Source organism: Lytechinus pictus, chromosome 2, assembly GCF_037042905.1.
Source record: "Lytechinus pictus isolate F3 Inbred chromosome 2, Lp3.0, whole genome shotgun sequence".
In the NCBI taxonomy this organism is placed as follows: domain Eukaryota; kingdom Metazoa; phylum Echinodermata; class Echinoidea; order Temnopleuroida; family Toxopneustidae; genus Lytechinus; species Lytechinus pictus.
The window spans coordinates 19,323,431-19,341,507 of record NC_087246.1 but is presented as its reverse complement, the minus strand read 5'-3'; the positions used below and the strand labels follow the sequence as shown (position 1 = coordinate 19,341,507).

At 36.6% G+C, this 18,077-nt stretch overlaps 1 protein-coding gene across 5 annotated transcripts; it reads right to left on the bottom strand.

The window, feature by feature from the left end:
- Positions 1-3,469: 3,469 nt before the first annotated feature.
- On the bottom strand, positions 3,470-17,749 carry LOC129274257 (equilibrative nucleobase transporter 1-like). 5 transcript variants are annotated; one of them, XM_064112237.1, is made up of 11 exons: positions 17,407-17,730; positions 13,723-13,773; positions 12,018-12,216; positions 11,345-11,532; positions 9,671-9,794; positions 8,502-8,594; positions 7,145-7,682; positions 6,571-6,675; positions 5,942-6,140; positions 5,468-5,591; positions 3,470-4,904 (listed from the first exon to the last, which is right to left on the bottom strand). In XM_064112237.1, exons 3-11 carry the CDS (start codon positions 12,198-12,200, stop codon positions 4,821-4,823), a joined length of 1,638 nt encoding a protein of 545 aa, XP_063968307.1. In that variant the 5' UTR covers positions 12,201-12,216; positions 13,723-13,773; positions 17,407-17,730; the 3' UTR covers positions 3,470-4,820. The 5 variants fall into 5 exon arrangements, with proteins under 5 accessions (XP_063968307.1, XP_063968294.1, XP_063968299.1 ...); XM_064112224.1 differs by lacking the exon at positions 13,723-13,773 and having other exon boundaries at positions 17,407-17,749; XM_064112229.1 differs by lacking the exon at positions 13,723-13,773 and having other exon boundaries at positions 12,018-12,245; positions 17,407-17,597.
- Between the last annotated feature and the right edge of the window lie 328 nt (positions 17,750-18,077).

Sequence of the window (18,077 nt, the reverse complement as noted above, 5' to 3'; positions counted from 1 at the left end):
GAAAGTTTAGATGTTAGCCTGGCGCAGTTCAAATGGGATTAGGCATATTAACTTTCACTCATCGTTATGCGATTTCAAGTTTGATTTGTATGTTTCTACTAGTTTCAAAACTAAGTTCGCTTCCTAATCTACCTGTACTGAACGCACAGAAATGTTGTTAGCGCTAACAGTGCGCTAAAAAACATGGAGCTGGGAAGCGGGGGTGCTGCGTGTAGTATTTTCCATAGGCAGCACCCCCACGAAATATACGAAATATATCTATATATAATCTGTGTATGTGTAAGGATGCGTGGGTATGTGCTTAAAAGAACAATGGACAACTCAATTGCGCCCCCACCTTTTGAGGAGAGAGATTTCAGCACCACTGAAAAAAAATCGTTCCCAGGGCCCTGCTAAAAAAAAACCGGGGGCCGTTTCATATTAAACAAATTACATACCAGGGTAGATGAGGTACGAGAACCCGAAACCTGTCTAGAAAAATCTAGACACACTTATCCCAGTCACTACATTACAGGGGCCACGGACAGGCGCGCCGGAACACTTTCAGTTTGGGGGGGGGGCAAAATCCCGAAGGGGGCACAATATTTTTGACAGCGTGAGATACCGAAGCGATCGAGCGGGAGAGGGTGTGGGACCCCCCCCACGGTAAGGACTTTGTGTAAAAATGGAGTATAAAAGTTGCGTTTCTAAGAGCATTCAAAAATAAATTTCTTGAGAATTATACATAGAATTCACTACGAAAGACTATACTCATAATTTATGAGAACCTATGAAATCTACGCGCAAAACAATCGCTTCGGAATGTGGTTTTCATGTCTGATCAATTAACTTACGTATTACGCTTATATTGACTCAAAATACCAGAAATTACATTTTTCATGCAATATCCTTTCAGAAACATTTATTTATGTACATTTACATACACGGACGACGCGAGAGAGCACAATCATCATAAGTTTCAAGTAATTCTTGTCAGAACAAGGAGTAAGCAGAAGAAGCGTAACAACAGAAACAAAAGAAATTCTAATGAATGTCTTTTCAAATTCAAAATGTCATACTGTTCTGACGTGGCAGACGTCGATAAGCACTTAAATCCCCATTCTATGCAAATCATTTCTGACATCAGCATTGGAGATAGTCCCTGATTATCCATGCATGGGCAATACGTTTCATATTTTGTAACTTGAGGAAAAATAAATATGACAAGCTTAATTGTCTATTTAAAACTTTTCTGAAAATCATTAAAGTTTAAAACATTACTCGATTTATGTGTTTCCTTTTGCATGTTTTGTATGGCTGGGAAGCACTTTTGGATGACTCCTTCAAAATCTTCTTTTTTCTTTACATATTTTCTGGGGAAAATGTGACCATAACTAGTTTTGTTTCCTCCCTATTGACCCAGACTGGTGTTTCTTCATGATCAGGGTCGCAGTTCCAGCAAATGATGAGCCTGGCAAACGTAATTGTTTCAAATCAAAGTAATATAGGCCTTTTAAAGACTTTGAGATGGCAAACATGATCGTACGCAGCCGGGGGCCGCCGATCGAGAGAGCAAAAATTCACAAAATTCACCAAAAGTGTGCACGAAATCCTTTAATTTTATTCTAGAAAATGCAAAAGCTCCCCCATCACAAACCCCTCGCTCTTAAGTATCTTCGAAAATTTAGGTCTTGCAGCCCCACCCATCCCCGGATTTTTTTTTAGATTTTTGCATACATCCATGAATAACAAAAGCTGGGATAAACCAGAGAACATAGCTGCCTCTCGATCTGATTAGTAACAGGTAATGGGAAGGATTCTTGGAATCTAAAATACAAAAGTGCTATATCATATGAGCTGAAATAGTATCAGACAAAACGCCTGCCAATCATGCCAATGAAAAGGAATCGAGGAAAATACGTGGCTATGGAAATAGTAGAGCAGTACTGTAACGATTATTTTTCTTTTATATTCTTTATTTACATTTTTATTCATATCTCGGATAATATGATTCGGATCAAGGAAACACTTTCACAGATTATTTTATTAAACATTATCTCTAAGTTGCTTTCGAGTGGGATTCACCATTTTCACAAATTATAAATTATAATCCTCTACACATAATTATCCTGTGTGTAATTTTCTGATAACATGTCGATATTGAGTTGAAATGACCTTGGTATTTTTTTTAGGGCACTGACTTGTTATCATTGTATTAACTCAATTTATATTTAGTTGAAAATGAAATAATTGAAATAAGTTTTCATAATTTAAATCTACATCTTTATTAATTTATACTTACAATTTCAGGGATGACTTACATAGGCAACAAGTATATGAGATATTGACGACCTCGAGATGTTATGCATGGTTTCTGGGCTTGACAGCTATGATATAGATTCCATAATAGTTGCTCGAGTAACTAGCGTTCGAGTAAACGCGCGTTAGTGATATCGGGTCCGGTCTGAGCGTTTCTGGGCGACCGCGCGTTTGTTAGCCGACACAGCCAGCATGCATTGGTGTACAACTTTCAATTTGCCATTCGGTTTTAGTCTGAAATGTATTCATTAAAAGGTAAAACGTTATCACGCTGTAATAAGATGGAAAAGGGGCTTATGAAAGGTATGTTTCACAGAGGGACGTGTTCGTCAAAAGACGCGAGGCTTAGTACTATGATATGTAATTGCCCCATCAGGGGCGATTTTTTTTCATTTTGACAATGGAGATGACAATTTTTAGGCAGAAAAGTGCCTTCATCGTTTACTTTTGTCCTTAAATAATTTATCAGTTTTCTACTTTTGGGGGGCACATGGGGGGGGGGGGGGCAAAATCTCGTTTTGCCCCCCCCCCAAATTTTATTGGGGGGGGGGGGGGGCAAGTGCCCCCCTGCCCCCCCCCCCCCCCCCCGCTTCCGGCGCCCTTGGCTGCGGAACGGTTTTCAAAGGGGGGGGGGAGGGCTGACCATGCAAAAAATCACAATTATATGGTCATTTTTACGTTTTTGTACACTGTTTTTGAAGCCCCTTCAGCCCCCCGCTTTCGCGGCCCCTGCATTATGCGCCATACAAAACAATAGGCAATGTGCTCACAGAGTGCAGAATGCCACGAGTGTTCAGTGCCAGTGGGAGACTGCCTTCTTTGATTTTTTAAATAAAATAAAGCGATATGAATAAGGAGGAAAAATAATTGAAGGGGAAGAAGAATGAAAATTATTGAGAAATAAGGAAATAAATAATAAAAATTGTTTGCGACTGTTAGAATTATCAACACTCTTGGTTAAGACCATGTGTTATCTATGAATTGTAGTGGGGTAGAACGGAACTATACCCGTTTTAGCTAACAAATTTGGCAAAGGGCAGATGAGATAATAAACCCCTTTCGTGAAATCGGAATAAAATTCATCAAAATCTGATAACCTGTATTTAATCGAGTAGTTAATGTAATAAGAGACCAATGGCACTTAAAGAACTTGGCTAGTAAGCAGATCCAGTTCGAATTCAAGTAAAAGTTATATTTCATCTCAAACTATTTCACACATTTTATACACCGCAACATTTATTTCATGATATAAATTTATCTTTAACAAGGTATGACAAAATATACAGGCCCTTTTAAAAATTATTGAACCGTATAACTGATTTATAGATCACACTCTGGACATGTAAGCTTTGAGTCCGAATGCCCTCTGAATAAGAATAACATACAGACGCGCACACCCTCACCACACGCGCACCTCCCCCCACACCCACACAACTGCCCTCACCCACGGCTACAGTCGCAAACACCGCCATTGTCATCCTCAGTAGCATGATTTAACACTACAATAATTCTCGCTGTCAAACACTTGCACAAATCACATCACTTTTCTCGCTATAATTTGCCCGGATAGGAAGACAATTATATTATTTATATATACATTTGGAATGGAATATACAGCTTAAACGCTCACTGGATTATCAAATCATCATACAAAATTTTTATTTTGGGATTAGGTCATAACGTAACTTAATTTTATGTTCACATGAATACTTAACAAATGCATTTTTAATTAATGAGGTCGATTTTATTTAGATAAAGTTTGTGAAACTGAACAATGTAAATTTCAATGGCGTGTTGGATGCTATAGTGACATGACTCAGATGCGGCTCTACGCCCCATTGCATAAATTTAAATTAAACAGTAACACTTCCTATTGACAAGTTTGAATCGAATCGCTTGGCTGAAGATTACTGATGTGTAATTTTTCCCAGGCTCCTGACGGAAATACACATGGAAAAAAATAAAAAGGATTTAAATGCATTACCAGCATGTTCAATCAGAACCTTTCGTTCATTAGAGTCATAAATTAGTGACTCTGGTATAAAGGCAGATGAGAAAAGATATCGTCATTTTGCAGGAAGATATTGCCTCTTTGAAAATTATTAGCATGAAAAATAATTTAGAATTCCGATAATAATTTAAACCAGAACTGCACATTTATTTTCCAGGATTTACGTGAATTATTATCTTTTGGGCATACGGAAATTGTGGACTGGTGTTTTTAACCCTTCGCCTTATTGACGGTGACCATTGTAGAATCAAAGTAGACAAAAGGAATGTTATTCTCATGACAATGACAGCCACATTTCAGTGATGAATGTCCATCTCTTTGTAGTGCCTGGTCAGATCACGCTCGTGTGGAACGCGCTCTATCGCAAATCTATCAATGGGATTGATTGCATATTGAAATACTGAGTGTGTTGGCACTTAAGCATGACTTTTTAGTCAGTCGAAGCCCTAGGTCACATGAATGAACTCCATCGATGATGGCTGCGGTACCTCTCTACTGCAATTCTTTCAGTCTACTCTTTCCGTTTGCTAATGACGTAGAGGGCGGCGGGTAGGGTGAACGTACAAACGTCAGCAACAATAAATGCAATGGTCACCTGCATACAGAGTATGAGATAAAGACATATGAGGAATCTTATTTTTACAATATAATCTCATGAAATAAATATATGAACACTATTTTACTTATATTATGCCTCCTGAATAAGTTTTGTTCAATTGACGTCGTTTGCAGTACGCATGGATATAACAAGCCTGCCGAAGGCTTGTTTGCAGACAGTATTCTATTTTACCAATTTGACAATTTAATTTTTTAACGACACGCACATTCCCCCACATACATAAATATATATATATATATATATATATATGTGTGTGATCAATCTTGGCGATGTACATGAAAGGGGCTCCTTCATAATTATATTTGAGATCAAGAGTATGGAGAGGGCCGTAGCAAGGACAATATATATATATAATTTCACGGGAGATGTATTTTCTGATTTAAATGAACAAGAAACTATGAAGAAGAGTAGAAAGAAGACGAAGAAGAGGAAGAAGGAGGTTATGAAGGTGAAGTGCGAACACGAGCATAGGTGAGTAGAAAGGAGTACAGAAGAATACATTTCCTTATTACCTGGAATAAATGATATTTCTATCTTACCCAGAAAGGGTCATCATCGAGGTATCTTTGTAGTAAGATGAAGATTGGGTATTGGAGGAAGGTGAAGAATCCACTCATAGTTCGCATGGCGCCGTATACACTCGTGAAATACTTCATTGGAAATCTGTGACGTCAAAAATGGAGTTAACTGTAAGCGGTTTGTTCAACATTTCATATATAATCATTAACATGATAATATATATGCTATGGAATTCGACAACGGGTGAGCAATGGCGTATTCAAGGGGGTCAAGAAAGGGGGCACGTGCCCAGGATGCCACTTTCAGAGCGCTCAAAACAGCAACAACAAAAGTTGGAAAGGAATAGAGAGAGGCAGATAAAGACAGAAAGGGTAAACCTTTAATGTTTAATTTCATAAACAACCAAAAATATAAAGCTAAAATGTTAGAAATAAAATAGAGGTCAGCGTTTTCATTACTGAGTTCAATATATTATTAAAAAGTTTTCAACTTACACTACCGCCACAACCGCTGACCCAACTCCAAAGAGTAGAGACTTCATCACCAGAATAAAGATAAAAGTTAGATACTGGAGTTGAAGGCTTGGAATCAAAAGGCATATGGAGTAACCGATGGAAGCCAGGGTTGTTATAGCCAAAGGAAGACAGCTATCTCGCATCTCTGCATAAGGACCTCTTCTTTTTTGTTTTTCTCCTGAATGACATTGATCACGGAATAGTTTTAATATTTGTATGGTAATTGACATATCTGTAATCTGTATCTTATCTGTAATATAACGTTAAGTTTTCGTCAGCTAACCTTCGACTTCGTTCTTACGCTGATTAGCAGAGAATGAACGTACCCGGGCCTTGGTACAACGTTGGATCAAGGTTGTGATGTTTTTATCAACGTTGCCTAGACATTTGCAGGTAACCTTCCATCATCAATGGAAGTGTATGCGCGTACAACGATGTTTACAACTTATCTGCCAACGTTTGCCAAATGTTGGCTGAAACGGCAATTATGACGCTGACCCAACGTCATGTCAACGGTATTTCGACTTAATACAGTGAATATAGGCCTACCTTGTCTTATTATTAAAAAAAATCATAAAAGCTAAAATTGCCTGAAAGCGTATACTTACTTTTAGAACAAGAGATGGAGTTTCTGTCCATGAGAAGGCCACCAAGGGGACCAACGATTAAGATGAAGAATTGTGTGATTGCGAAGACGTTAATATACCAGCTCACTGTAGACATGGTAGAGGAGAACGAAATGGTTCAAAGCTCATGGCATAATACAGTGGAATTGATTATACGATCATAATGGTGATGTTGATTATGACGGCGATGGTGGTGATGATGGAGATGGTGGCGGTGCTAATCATGCTAATGATGATGACATTATGAATATGGTGGTGATGACGATGACTACAGTAACGATGTTCATATTTTACTGAGTTACTTCATATATAAAAAACATTTTAAAATGGGTTTTAGTGTCGAGCACTATTGCCAATGACCGCGCATGTAGATTTAGCCATGATTTCTATTAAACATGTCAGATTTAATGCAAACAAGGGTGAAAGCATGGATTGGTAAATCTGTTTTTTTAATGCAATGAAATTTACAAGTCATGCAAGAGAAAATATGGTTTATGCTGCAGGAGTCCCTTTATCCAAATATACACCATTTGTCATATCTTTAGGTTTTACTTACCGAGATCTTCATCGCCATTGGACAATCTTGTTAAGAAAAAGTTGAGTGTTCCAAAGGTAAAGAGAACACCCGTCTCCAGGAATGCTTGCCAAATAAGCAGTAGAAAAAATGGCACTGACAAGAGACATGAGCAAAGGCTACCAAACTCTTTCTCCTTCCGTTCTTCAGTCTCGCAAACACCATCTTCATTCGTTTCGCTTCTCGTGTCCATGGAAAGAGACAACTGGCTCGTTTGTCGACTTCGTTTAAACCTTTCTCTGCGTGTCGATACCACACTAATTTGCCTGTTGTACCCATTTTCATCCACCCCTTCGCTGAATGGGTCCTCGATGTACCCCTGGTTATCGTAAGCACCCTTTTCTGTTGCCTTTGGAGAGTCCCTGTGTGTTCCGCATGTGATGAGTCTATAGCCCTCTGGAAGTGGCCAGGGGATGTACTTGGTCGGGAGAATAAGGAATGTGTTGATGTTGAGGAGGACCACCGATCCAGCCATGATGAAGAAGAGGAGATTGATAGAAAACCCAGCATCATGCACAATCTAGACAGTAAAGTAGATGTGGTTATACAAGAAATAATTGTTTAGAGACACATTCTACTTGACGTAATTACCTGTAGCCCTGCAATAAACCCTCTTCCCAACACACTCAATCCATCATTAATATTATTTTTTCAATTTTCTTCATTCCATTGACAGTTCATTAGGCACATCTATTTTCTAGTTGGAAGTGAATCCCCAACATCTATTGTCTAGCAAGTTAGATCTGAATGTGATGGTATAAGAAGCACTGTGGTAGCTGTCGGAAAAAAAATCCGACAACGCTCCGAAGAGTAACACATTAGTTAGTTTTACTGGTAAGGTCCGAAAAGTTTATTATCATGAGCATGAAAACACAGGGTATTCACTGCGCACATAAATATAATATTATTAGAAACCACTTTTTACAAAATCTAATCTTATATTGGTCCGCAACCGTAATATTATAGATTGATTAGATAAAGAATAAGATAATAAAAATATAACTGAATAAAATCCGCTGTAGGCTATTGAAGGCAAAAAGAACAACATATAAGACGCTGATTTGATAATTTAATAACAATGATTAAGAAACAAAACATACATTCTGAAATGTGGATTTCAGATCAGATTATTAGGTGCCCGGTTCAGCTACGATCCCTTTCTTAATTTTCTTTACAAACTTAGATGTCAAACATGATGGTTTACATTTAAACTGCTAGTTTGCACGTTTCCTTCAAAACAAATGACCTAATTACATTTTCAAAAGTATAATCAATTATAATAATTAATTAATTTGTATTTTAAGAATGATTAATTGTTGGTGTGCTGAAATTATCCCACCTTTGCAACGAAGAATATAATGACAGATCCACCATACATAGCGTTGATTAGGGTAATAGTAGTAGATTTCTGACCTTCGAAGAGGTTCCCAATCTGCTTTTAGGATACAAAAGAACAATCATAAACATGATAAACGGTAATTCACGACTCTGTGTCGTTGTTCTTACATTCATGAATATAACAGTTAAACGCAACATTACTTGTTTACTCATGAACTAATTGAAAAGGGTATCAGACATTTTTTCTGAAATTTGGTATCAAAGTGGGGGGGGGGGGGTAGTCGAACTACATGTAGAAATACTTGTTTTCGGGTATTGACCATTCTGGGACCTGTAACACAAAGCTTTGCAATCTTCGTACTTCATTTTTTTTACTGATTACATTGACTAAAATATACAATTAATGGTAAAAGTCAGGCGTACGATCAATCGCTAACCTTTGTTATTAGAAAAAAAACCCGATGATTTGACTGTAATTATGGTCAATCGGCCTCCTAGACGAACATGGTAATGTTACACAATGTGGGCGCTGCAAGGACTGACTTCAATTCAAGGATTTGTATTACAGTTTTATCTGATCTGAAATGGGCATGTGCCTCAGTTGCCAAGGAGCTAAAAATAGGAATTGGCTGGGGAAGTGAAGAAGAAGAAAAAAAAGAAGAGGAAGAAGAAAAAGAAGAAGACTGAAGAAGAAGAAGACATAGAACAATCAAAGCGAAATCAAAAAATATAAAGTGTTATCTGATGAACAACAAAAGAAGCCGCAGACCCTTAACATATGGAGAGAGCACCACTCCAGGGCTTCATCTGTGTTAGAGAAGAAGGGGGGGGGGCAATTTTAGAACTTGTCTCGGGCGCCAGTGATTTACCTTGATGATGAGAGACAATCTGTAGGCTATGCCTATTACTTAATTCTATAACTTCTACAATCATTCATCCATGCAAATCGCAATCCCTTATAGTAAAAGAATATTCAATGTCAGTATATAAGTTTGTAATTAACTTGGAAACAAATCCATAAAGTGAATTGTCGTGAATAAGTTAAAATCAACTATACAAACGGACAGAAGCCTTGTAGCAAATCTGCGTTTCAAAAACCGATTAAGATCGACCAAAGCTGTTGTAAAAAAATGACAGATCGTTAGTTGGTGTGTTTCTAACATTACTGACCTGCATAGATGAGAATAGCATGATGACCCCTCCAATTGTAAAACAGATAGTTCCAGGAAAAACAAGAATTGAGTACGTCGGGGAACTGAATGCCATCAAGATGTAGCCAACAAGCATCAGGATACTAACGGATATATTTGGTGGGGAAAAGGGAAAATGAAGATGGTTAAAAGAGAAAGACAACTGCCATTAATGTGTACGCCTAGTCGATAGAGGACACAAATGCACTCAACCGAAATGATGCAAAGGCAAAGACAATGCAGATTTGAAATAGAAAATTTAAAGAAGTAGAAGTAGTAACTAATATGTCTTTCTCAACCATGATTGTAACCAAAATAACCAAAAGCGATTCAAGGGTATTTTGATATGAGATAAGATGGTCAAAATTTTAGTCCGATCTATTTCTAGAGCTGTTATTGCTAGTTGAACAACCAATTCATATGTTTCAAAATAATTTCCCCTCTCTTTTTCTTGTTGTCTGGTTCCATTTATTTCCTTTGTTATCCCTTGCAAAATTATGGGGGACCTCTTTGGCACCGCTGATGAAATTCTTTGTAAAGGATAGAAGAAAAAAATACCTACAAAATAATTATTTTGGGAGGAGACCTGTTTCCTAAAAGTGGAAATAAACGCGTTCATAATTATCATGCCAGTGCATGCGCCGAAACCATTTCCGAGTGGAGCAAGAATAAATAGCCGAGGGGGCGAAGTGACCGTGCTGATTCCGCTCTGGGAGGGCGTAGTATACGATCTGAAGTTAAAAAGTTAGGCCTGGACCTACTGATTTTTTGACACCGCTATTTCATCTTCATATGAATTAATACAATTTTCTGCATTTAAAAAAATAACTTAAAGAAACTAATGTTATTCAATTCGGAATGATATCAGTTTCTAGATCTAAGTTCTAACCGCTATTGTCATCATGCCATGGAAATATGGAATTATTCGAGACAGATTTTTAGTCTCTTTTTAAAACACTTTTTTAGGCCCTAGGAGAGGTCTAAATTAAATGTAGATTTCTAAATATAAAATTCTACATCTGTCTAGTTTGACTTTTTTCTAAGTAAAATATAGATCTACGTTATTTGATTTTAGTCTGGCCCCTGCCTGAAACCCAAATCATTATTTAGCCTAACTTAACGTTGGAGTCAGATGGTTCTTATTTTCTTGCGCAATTCCATGACTGGTTTCAAACTGCTGAATTTTCATACCATGAGTGTTCAAGTTTTTTCATGGGAGGGGTTGAAAAAATGTATAATGCCCCATTCTGAATAAGAATAAGCAGAGAAAGAGAGAGAGGGGGGGGGGTGCTGATCCAATTGATTTATTTTTCTATTGTCCTCTTCACTTGCTAGAACTACATTTCATATTGTGGAAAGAACGGACTTGGTGAGTTTAGTGAAAAAAAGTTATTTGTGTTGAAATGCAAAAGGTCTTTTAAACTTGCGAGCAAGCTAAATTTTTTTTCAAAATCAAATTTAAGAGGAACTAGACATATAGACTTATTGTATGTTTATAGTTTACATGCAAGTTGAATGGAAGGTACCAGTGCTGTATTAGCTCCTCATTGCTTCTAGTGCTGTCCAAGAAATCAGCTTTTCATGGAGCTTTCGACTTGACATGCTTGAAGAACACAAACAACACCATTTAGTTTTCATTTTATCGGAAACCCACCTCATGACCAGACGTGACAATCTGGTACCGTAGTGATCAAATAGAAAACCAACTGGAAACATGCATGCAGCCTGAACCGCCACGGTCACCGAGAAGACGAGTTGAATGCGACTCTCCTGCTCTGGACAAGATTTAACGATGTATGTATCATCACGGCTACGATTGTAAACAGCGGTCGTACTGATGAGCTGTATTTAGGATGACAACAATAAAGATACAGTTGTGTGCTGGAGATCAAAGCTAGGCAAAGGAAGAATGATCTGAGGCTGTATGAAGACCCAATTCAAACTTATAGGAATCAATGATCTTGCTGGAATCTACAGAATATCTTATTACACAATAGCCGAACAACCGACCTATTGGTTTAGATATAAGGGAGCTAGTCTAAAGAATGTTAAAATCTAATTTATTTTCTTTGATGCCCATCGAATTCTGGAGGCAAATGTTGATCCAAATTACCTCTGTTTTACAAAGTGAACTCCTCAAAAACATAACAATACACTGCTTTTTTATCATGATGAAAGATACGTATTCCATGATAGAATATGTGTAATGTCTATCTTCATTTCGATTTTGGAAGGCAATTATGTATTTATCACTGATATGTATTATCAGGCTAACCTCACAGAAGACTAAGACAAGTTTCAACTCTGCACGACAATTTGCCTCTTACCTCTGTTGAAGATGTTGAGTTTTCGCTGCTGTCGTAGCATAGGTCGCCGAAATATCCAAGTTGTATGTAGACGAAGACAAGTGAGGGCCAGCCAAAGATGATACCTCCGTGTATTAGATTCTCAAAACAGACAAACACCAGGGCCAGAAGGTGCTCCGTGACCAAGACGGCCTTTATCACCATGGTGGTCGATTTTTAGCTATTTCAATTTGAAATCAATTCTGTTTACTTTAGAAGATTAGAAAAAAAATGAGGCCACTGATTTTTAAAGCCTGAAATTAACATCTATATATTAAACACACAACAATTATAAAAATTTCGTTCACATCTTACATAGATAGCTTTAATAGAAAGTAATCTATACGTATTTAAGTTGTCAAACCTTACCTTCGTACAAAACAAAATTTGAATTTTTCAGCTTTATTTTCAACCACTTTTTTAAAATTTAGCATCGCTTGTATTTGTAATTCACGATTAAGCATGAATGAATTCACATTTTCATTTCTACCTGGCGTTACAATTAAATATCCAAGGCGCCAAGTTGCCGCCAACTCTCTTAGTAGTACAGAATACTATCTATAAAAGTGAAGCAAATTTATGAGGGAACTAACTGCAGAAAATACTGCCGCATGTATGACCTACTAGTATATGAGGAAGTTTTGGAAAGCGGCTCATGTGAGGAACAGAAGAGGAAAGGGAGTGGGGTGAGGAGGGGGTGGGGAGAGGTATTTAACAATGATTGCTTTTGAACCACATGGAAATGCACTAACGGGTCAATGCTAGTTGAATTCGCCCATTATAGGGTTAATCCTAGTCAATGAAGCTTACTATCTATCCGACTGAAGGCCCCTGACGTGAAATACATAAATTATTTTTAATTCATTCGTCGGATTAATACTGGAATGTGATGATCAAGCATTCTTTAGCCGGATAAATAGGATGCTCATCTTTAACAATAGTGGAGAAATTGTTTTGAAAAGCCTGAATACCTTGCCCGGGGCATATTGTCATCTATTTAGGTGAGGGATAAACGCTATTGCTCTGATCAAACGTGTCATGGACAACGAATGGCATGAATGCCGATCAGAAGTTAGGAAAGTGATGGTTGGTGCATAGCATATTCATTTGAGTTTGATATAAACGTGTTTTTTTTTTAAAGCTTGTTTGTTGTTGTTGTTGAAACCTCCTTAATTTTAACAAGAATATAGGCGATGTTCCTGTTTCCCACTCTAGTTTGTCGTATAAATTAACATCACGGCAAATTTTCTTTATTTTAAGTTCATTTTCAAGTTCACGCCCAATTATGGTATTGGCCCTACTTTTTTAAATATATTAATTCATTGAACGTGTAGAAAACAAAACAATTTATATGTGTACCTGAAATGATTGTTACACGAAGTTTCATGCTAAGGAATTGATATAATGCACATGAACATGATGTATGTGTGAACTTTGTAACTATGATCTGTTCACCACAATGACGTCACTCGTCTATTTTGAAAAAATAGCTTTTGTACGGCACCCACGGGCCCGTTTCATGAAGAGTTACAACTGTTGTAACTTTGCATTATGGCTCTCAGCAGCCAATCAAAATTGAGGTTACCATGGTAGTTACCATGATGGCAAAGTTACAACAGTTGCAACTCTTTTTGAAACGGGCCCCAGTCAAACAGTATGACAAAGATATTCTAGAATGTCTACATACCATATTATACTAACCGTGGAGGTTATAGGGGCAGGATGAAGAAGCGCCTTCCTACGATTTTTCAAACGATGAAAAAAAAAACCAAAGTATGAAACGCAATAAAAAAAAAAGGGGGAGGGCGGATTGGTCATTTAGATAAATACCATTGTCAAATTATCAAAAATATAAATGTACGCAGATTTTCAATTCAAATTCAATGTTGCATGCTGGTATCTTTTACTATTAATTTGATAACTGCTTGTATGTCTGAATAACACTAGATTGCCATATTACGTATTAGGAGTAGATTGGCCTGTGTTAATTGCATTGCTTTTTCTCTGTTCATTTTTAATTATCCCATCATCTTCTGAATTATGTAATTCCCACAGGCTTTGAAAAGACACCAGCCAGTTTCAGCAAGCCATCATGTTAATTTTGGATATTCGGCAGATGGTTTTGAGTTAATATTTATTGCGGAATTCTAGAAATTGTTTTCACAGTTCAACACAATCATGACAAGGATGATATTGAGTTCTGCTCAATCTGGTGTGCGTGTGAATGTAGATGTTTACGTTGAAATCTGTGTCATATTAAGCCATGTTTTATTCGGGATCAGAAAAAAGGGCATTTTTTTCTTACTGTATGGAACACCTTTCGCGTATGCTTATGCATGTAGCTCTATTGGTGTTATAGGTATAAAGCGAAAGGAGATTGGCGGATTTTTTTTTCGATTCGATTCTTACTGAAAAGCCACATGTCTAAAAAAAAGCGAAATAAATTGAATTTGAGCATCCCAGAGAAAATACGAAAATTGATAATTATTGTTAGATGTGTCCGGAAAAAATACTTTGGATCACGTATTGGTCTTTCATGGCAAAGGATGAAACAGACATTCATCATGATTCATGTAAAGGCTGATAAATATTCAATTGATAAAGGTAATTAATATTATGGACGTTAATTATTCTGTTTTATTGGTGTTTGATGGTCATGATAGTTCTGTTTGGATTTAAAATGATTTTCTAAATGCAGCTGTGTACGAATAAAATGAATCGGTAGAAAGGAGCTGAAATGTAATGGCCCATTTTGAATTGAATTGAATTGAATTTATTACCAAATATTACTGTCAGGTACAATTACAAGGAATAGTACTTCACATATAAACAAAACATTTGGTAATTGGAGCTAACATAATAGCAAGATGCTAATCGAGGTTAGCCCCAAATAATGTCATTATCATAGTTTAAACAATAAATTTAACTAAATCTCAATACTTTACATCAAATTCAGTAGTAATTCTACTTATTACTGTTGCAGAAAATTTTGATCATTTTCAGTGAACATATTGACACTATTTACAAGAAAAAAAATATCTTAATTATTCACAAAATCTTTATATTTTTTGTTTTCAGGCAGTATTTTACCATACCAAATTGATTATAATCTTCCAGTAGCATTAATTTTAACGATTTGCTAAATATCTTACGAATGGGGGTGTTTCTAATATTACTTGGCAGATGATTCCATAAAGTAGGACCAGAAAATGAAATTGATTGTTTTCCCAAATTTGTATTATTTTTGTCAAGATTAACATTTCGCTTTTCTCTATTTCTTGTATTGTAAGGATGGTCTATAAATGAAAAATAATCAATAAAACTATCAATAATTTTGATAGTGTATACCTAAATCAAATGTATTGATTTTTATTCCTTTGGTACTATAGTTTCGAGATCATAATCCCATTGTTATCCAATCATAATACAGCCGGAATAAAGTCCCTATTATTTTGATTATCATTATTTTCACAGTTATTAGAAATAATATAAAGTATATTGGCTATCTTCAAACCCGTTTCTCTATCGGATGGCGATTAAAGATTAATGCAATGCCATTCAAATGAGTTTGGCGCTATGTTGGGGGTATCGATGTCTCGAACATAACGACCTTTGACATTTTGAATTAAATTAAAGAATCGAATTCAACTACATATCTTCTAGTTATAGGGATAATAACAGAATGATAGGGTGTACATGTGTGTGTAAAGGGGGGGGGGGGTGTTCTCGTGCCCCTTTCCTCTTTTCCAACCGATTACTTTGCCACTCGTCGCTTGCATTCGAAGGATGTGCCAACGTGATCTAACATGTCTAAAGTAACAGTATTGTGACTATTTCTTTCGTGAATATACTAACGCTACATCAGTCCGACTGTTTACTGTATTCTATTAACAATGCGTTTTTATTATCATAAATGGTACCGACGCTGTCTGGGACGTGCGAATGTCGCAACCCGGACTTGTCTAAACATTCATATTTCAAATGAATCTATTTACATGGTGATATCAATGAGAGAGGGGTTCATTGAACAACATAGTCAATGATGGTAGCATTCTATGGGGAGTGTTTGTGGTAAAGAGGTTACATATTCCTGAATTGTGACGATCCATTGATGATTTTTCATCCGCGTATAAGCAGAACTTGGAGAAAACGAAACCACATAGAAATCCATAATGAACTCATTTTTAATGAAGTCATTTTCCAAATAACAATTTCAAAGCAAGCGAATGAACCTTTGCCTGTGAAAACAGAATAATGATAAAACAACGTAATCAATAAAATTTGTTTCAAATAACTGTAATGAATGAGACAGCTGACCATTTTTACGATATTCACAAATTTATACGGTCATTAAAGAGCAACTAACAGTTAATATATATTTTTCCTGCATGTGGAGGGGGTATATGAAATAATCATTTGCATGACTATGTAACAGATCCCCCAGTTACTCGCAGTCATTGTTTACCATTAACGTCAATCCATGTACACATTTCGCATACATGAACTGAACTTTTTGCTCATACTGTAAAAAAATGGACCAATACATATGATATTTTTAACATGTGCGTTTTGTTTTCTTTCATAATGTAACGTACTAGTAGTCTATGTTTGTGTACTTGCAAATATAAATAGCATTATTATGTTAGGATTGAGATCTTGGATTGATAATAAAAAAATCAAAAAATCAAAACTCTAAAGTACCATATTGATGAAATCGTTCATGTCATTATTTCCGTTTTTTATAACAATTGTTTTTTTTTAATATAAAAAAGGGATTAAAAGGAGATGTCTACAAAATAATAGATTAAGAGAGAAATGTACCTGAAAGCAATTTAGTAAAGCTTATCATTATTTTAGTATTGTATTCCATGTACATGTGCAATGGTGTATGTTGCTTTACACTGGTGGTAAACTTTGTACCACGTTCAAAATAACAAGGGAGGATCATGAAACCAGCTTTTCATGGTTTTTTTTTTTTTTTTTTTTTGGGGGGGGGCAGTTTATATTTGTTTTTGAGATTCGAGGTTCTGGCGTAAACAATTTTATACATGTACATACATATGAAAATTATAAAATCTAGAATAACTTCAAGACTTCCCTGCTCCTTCACCATTGCCCCTCCCCTCCCCCCCCCCCCCCCCGCTGATAATGGTAAGCTAAGTATGCACAAAAAAATAGAATTAAAAAAAATCCAAATGTGTTTTTCTCACTAAATATGCATAAAAGTCAATACAGTTCGTATAGAAATCAATCAAATATGAAATCGAAATGTATGTAAGAAACAAGAATTTCATGCTTAAAGCGATTTAAACAAGACAAAAACAGACAAAACAAAACAATGAAATAATAATTTAAGCATTGTCAAACTTACCGGTAAGAATATCTTTTAAGATGTAGGTATAAGAAAGGAAGGTGAAGTCTACTTCTTTCTACCCATGCAGGCCAGGTTATGTTACATGATGAGCCGGAGGAAATCATGTCATGCTATTCACATCAACGAATTTCAATTATGGGCTCTCCTTTTTTTATTGTCAGGAGTGCATATTTGCTCGAGTCACCAATGAATTTGTTCAGTTGGTTGCACGGTCTAGGTTCAAAGAACCCGATACAGGTTTTCAGTCATGCTTCAGATATGTCTTTTGAATAGGTATGATGGCAAAACAAAGTCTGAAAATTCATATAGAGGCATACGTGTAAATGACGGCAAAGTGATCAGGCGGGGGAGTGCAAGTATGGGGATGATATTTGTTTGATCAGTATTTGCGCCACAGACGCAAGGGGGTTTTATCATTAGGGCATTTTAGCAATCAATTCGCAGACGCTTTCTATAACGCAGGGAATGCCTTTTTTCAAAAGCACTTCGACAAAGCAGCCTTTGTTGAAAATCGATGAATCAAGACAAAGACAGCAATGTCGTCCTGGACTCTGGACAAACGACATATGCATGGTATGCGAATCTTAATACTGTGGCGGTCCTCCGTCTTGGAATGGGTACTGTATTCTAGGGGGGGGGGGGGGGCGGCCTGTCCCTTGCCTTTATCA

Bases quoted from the DNA above. Each gene is read 5' to 3' on its own strand.
- LOC129274257 (XM_064112224.1), bottom strand. From the start codon at position 12,200: ATGGTGATAAAGGCCGTCTTGGTCACGGAGCACCTTCTGGCCCTGGTG. The intron at 9,795-11,344 runs GTGGGTTTCCGA...TATATCCGTTAG, and splicing joins TTGTCACGTCTGGTCATGAG to TATCCTGATGCTTGTTGGCT. The intron at 6,141-6,570 runs GTAAGTATACGC...AATGTCATTCAG, and splicing joins CTCCATCTCTTGTTCTAAAA to GAGAAAAACAAAAAAGAAGA.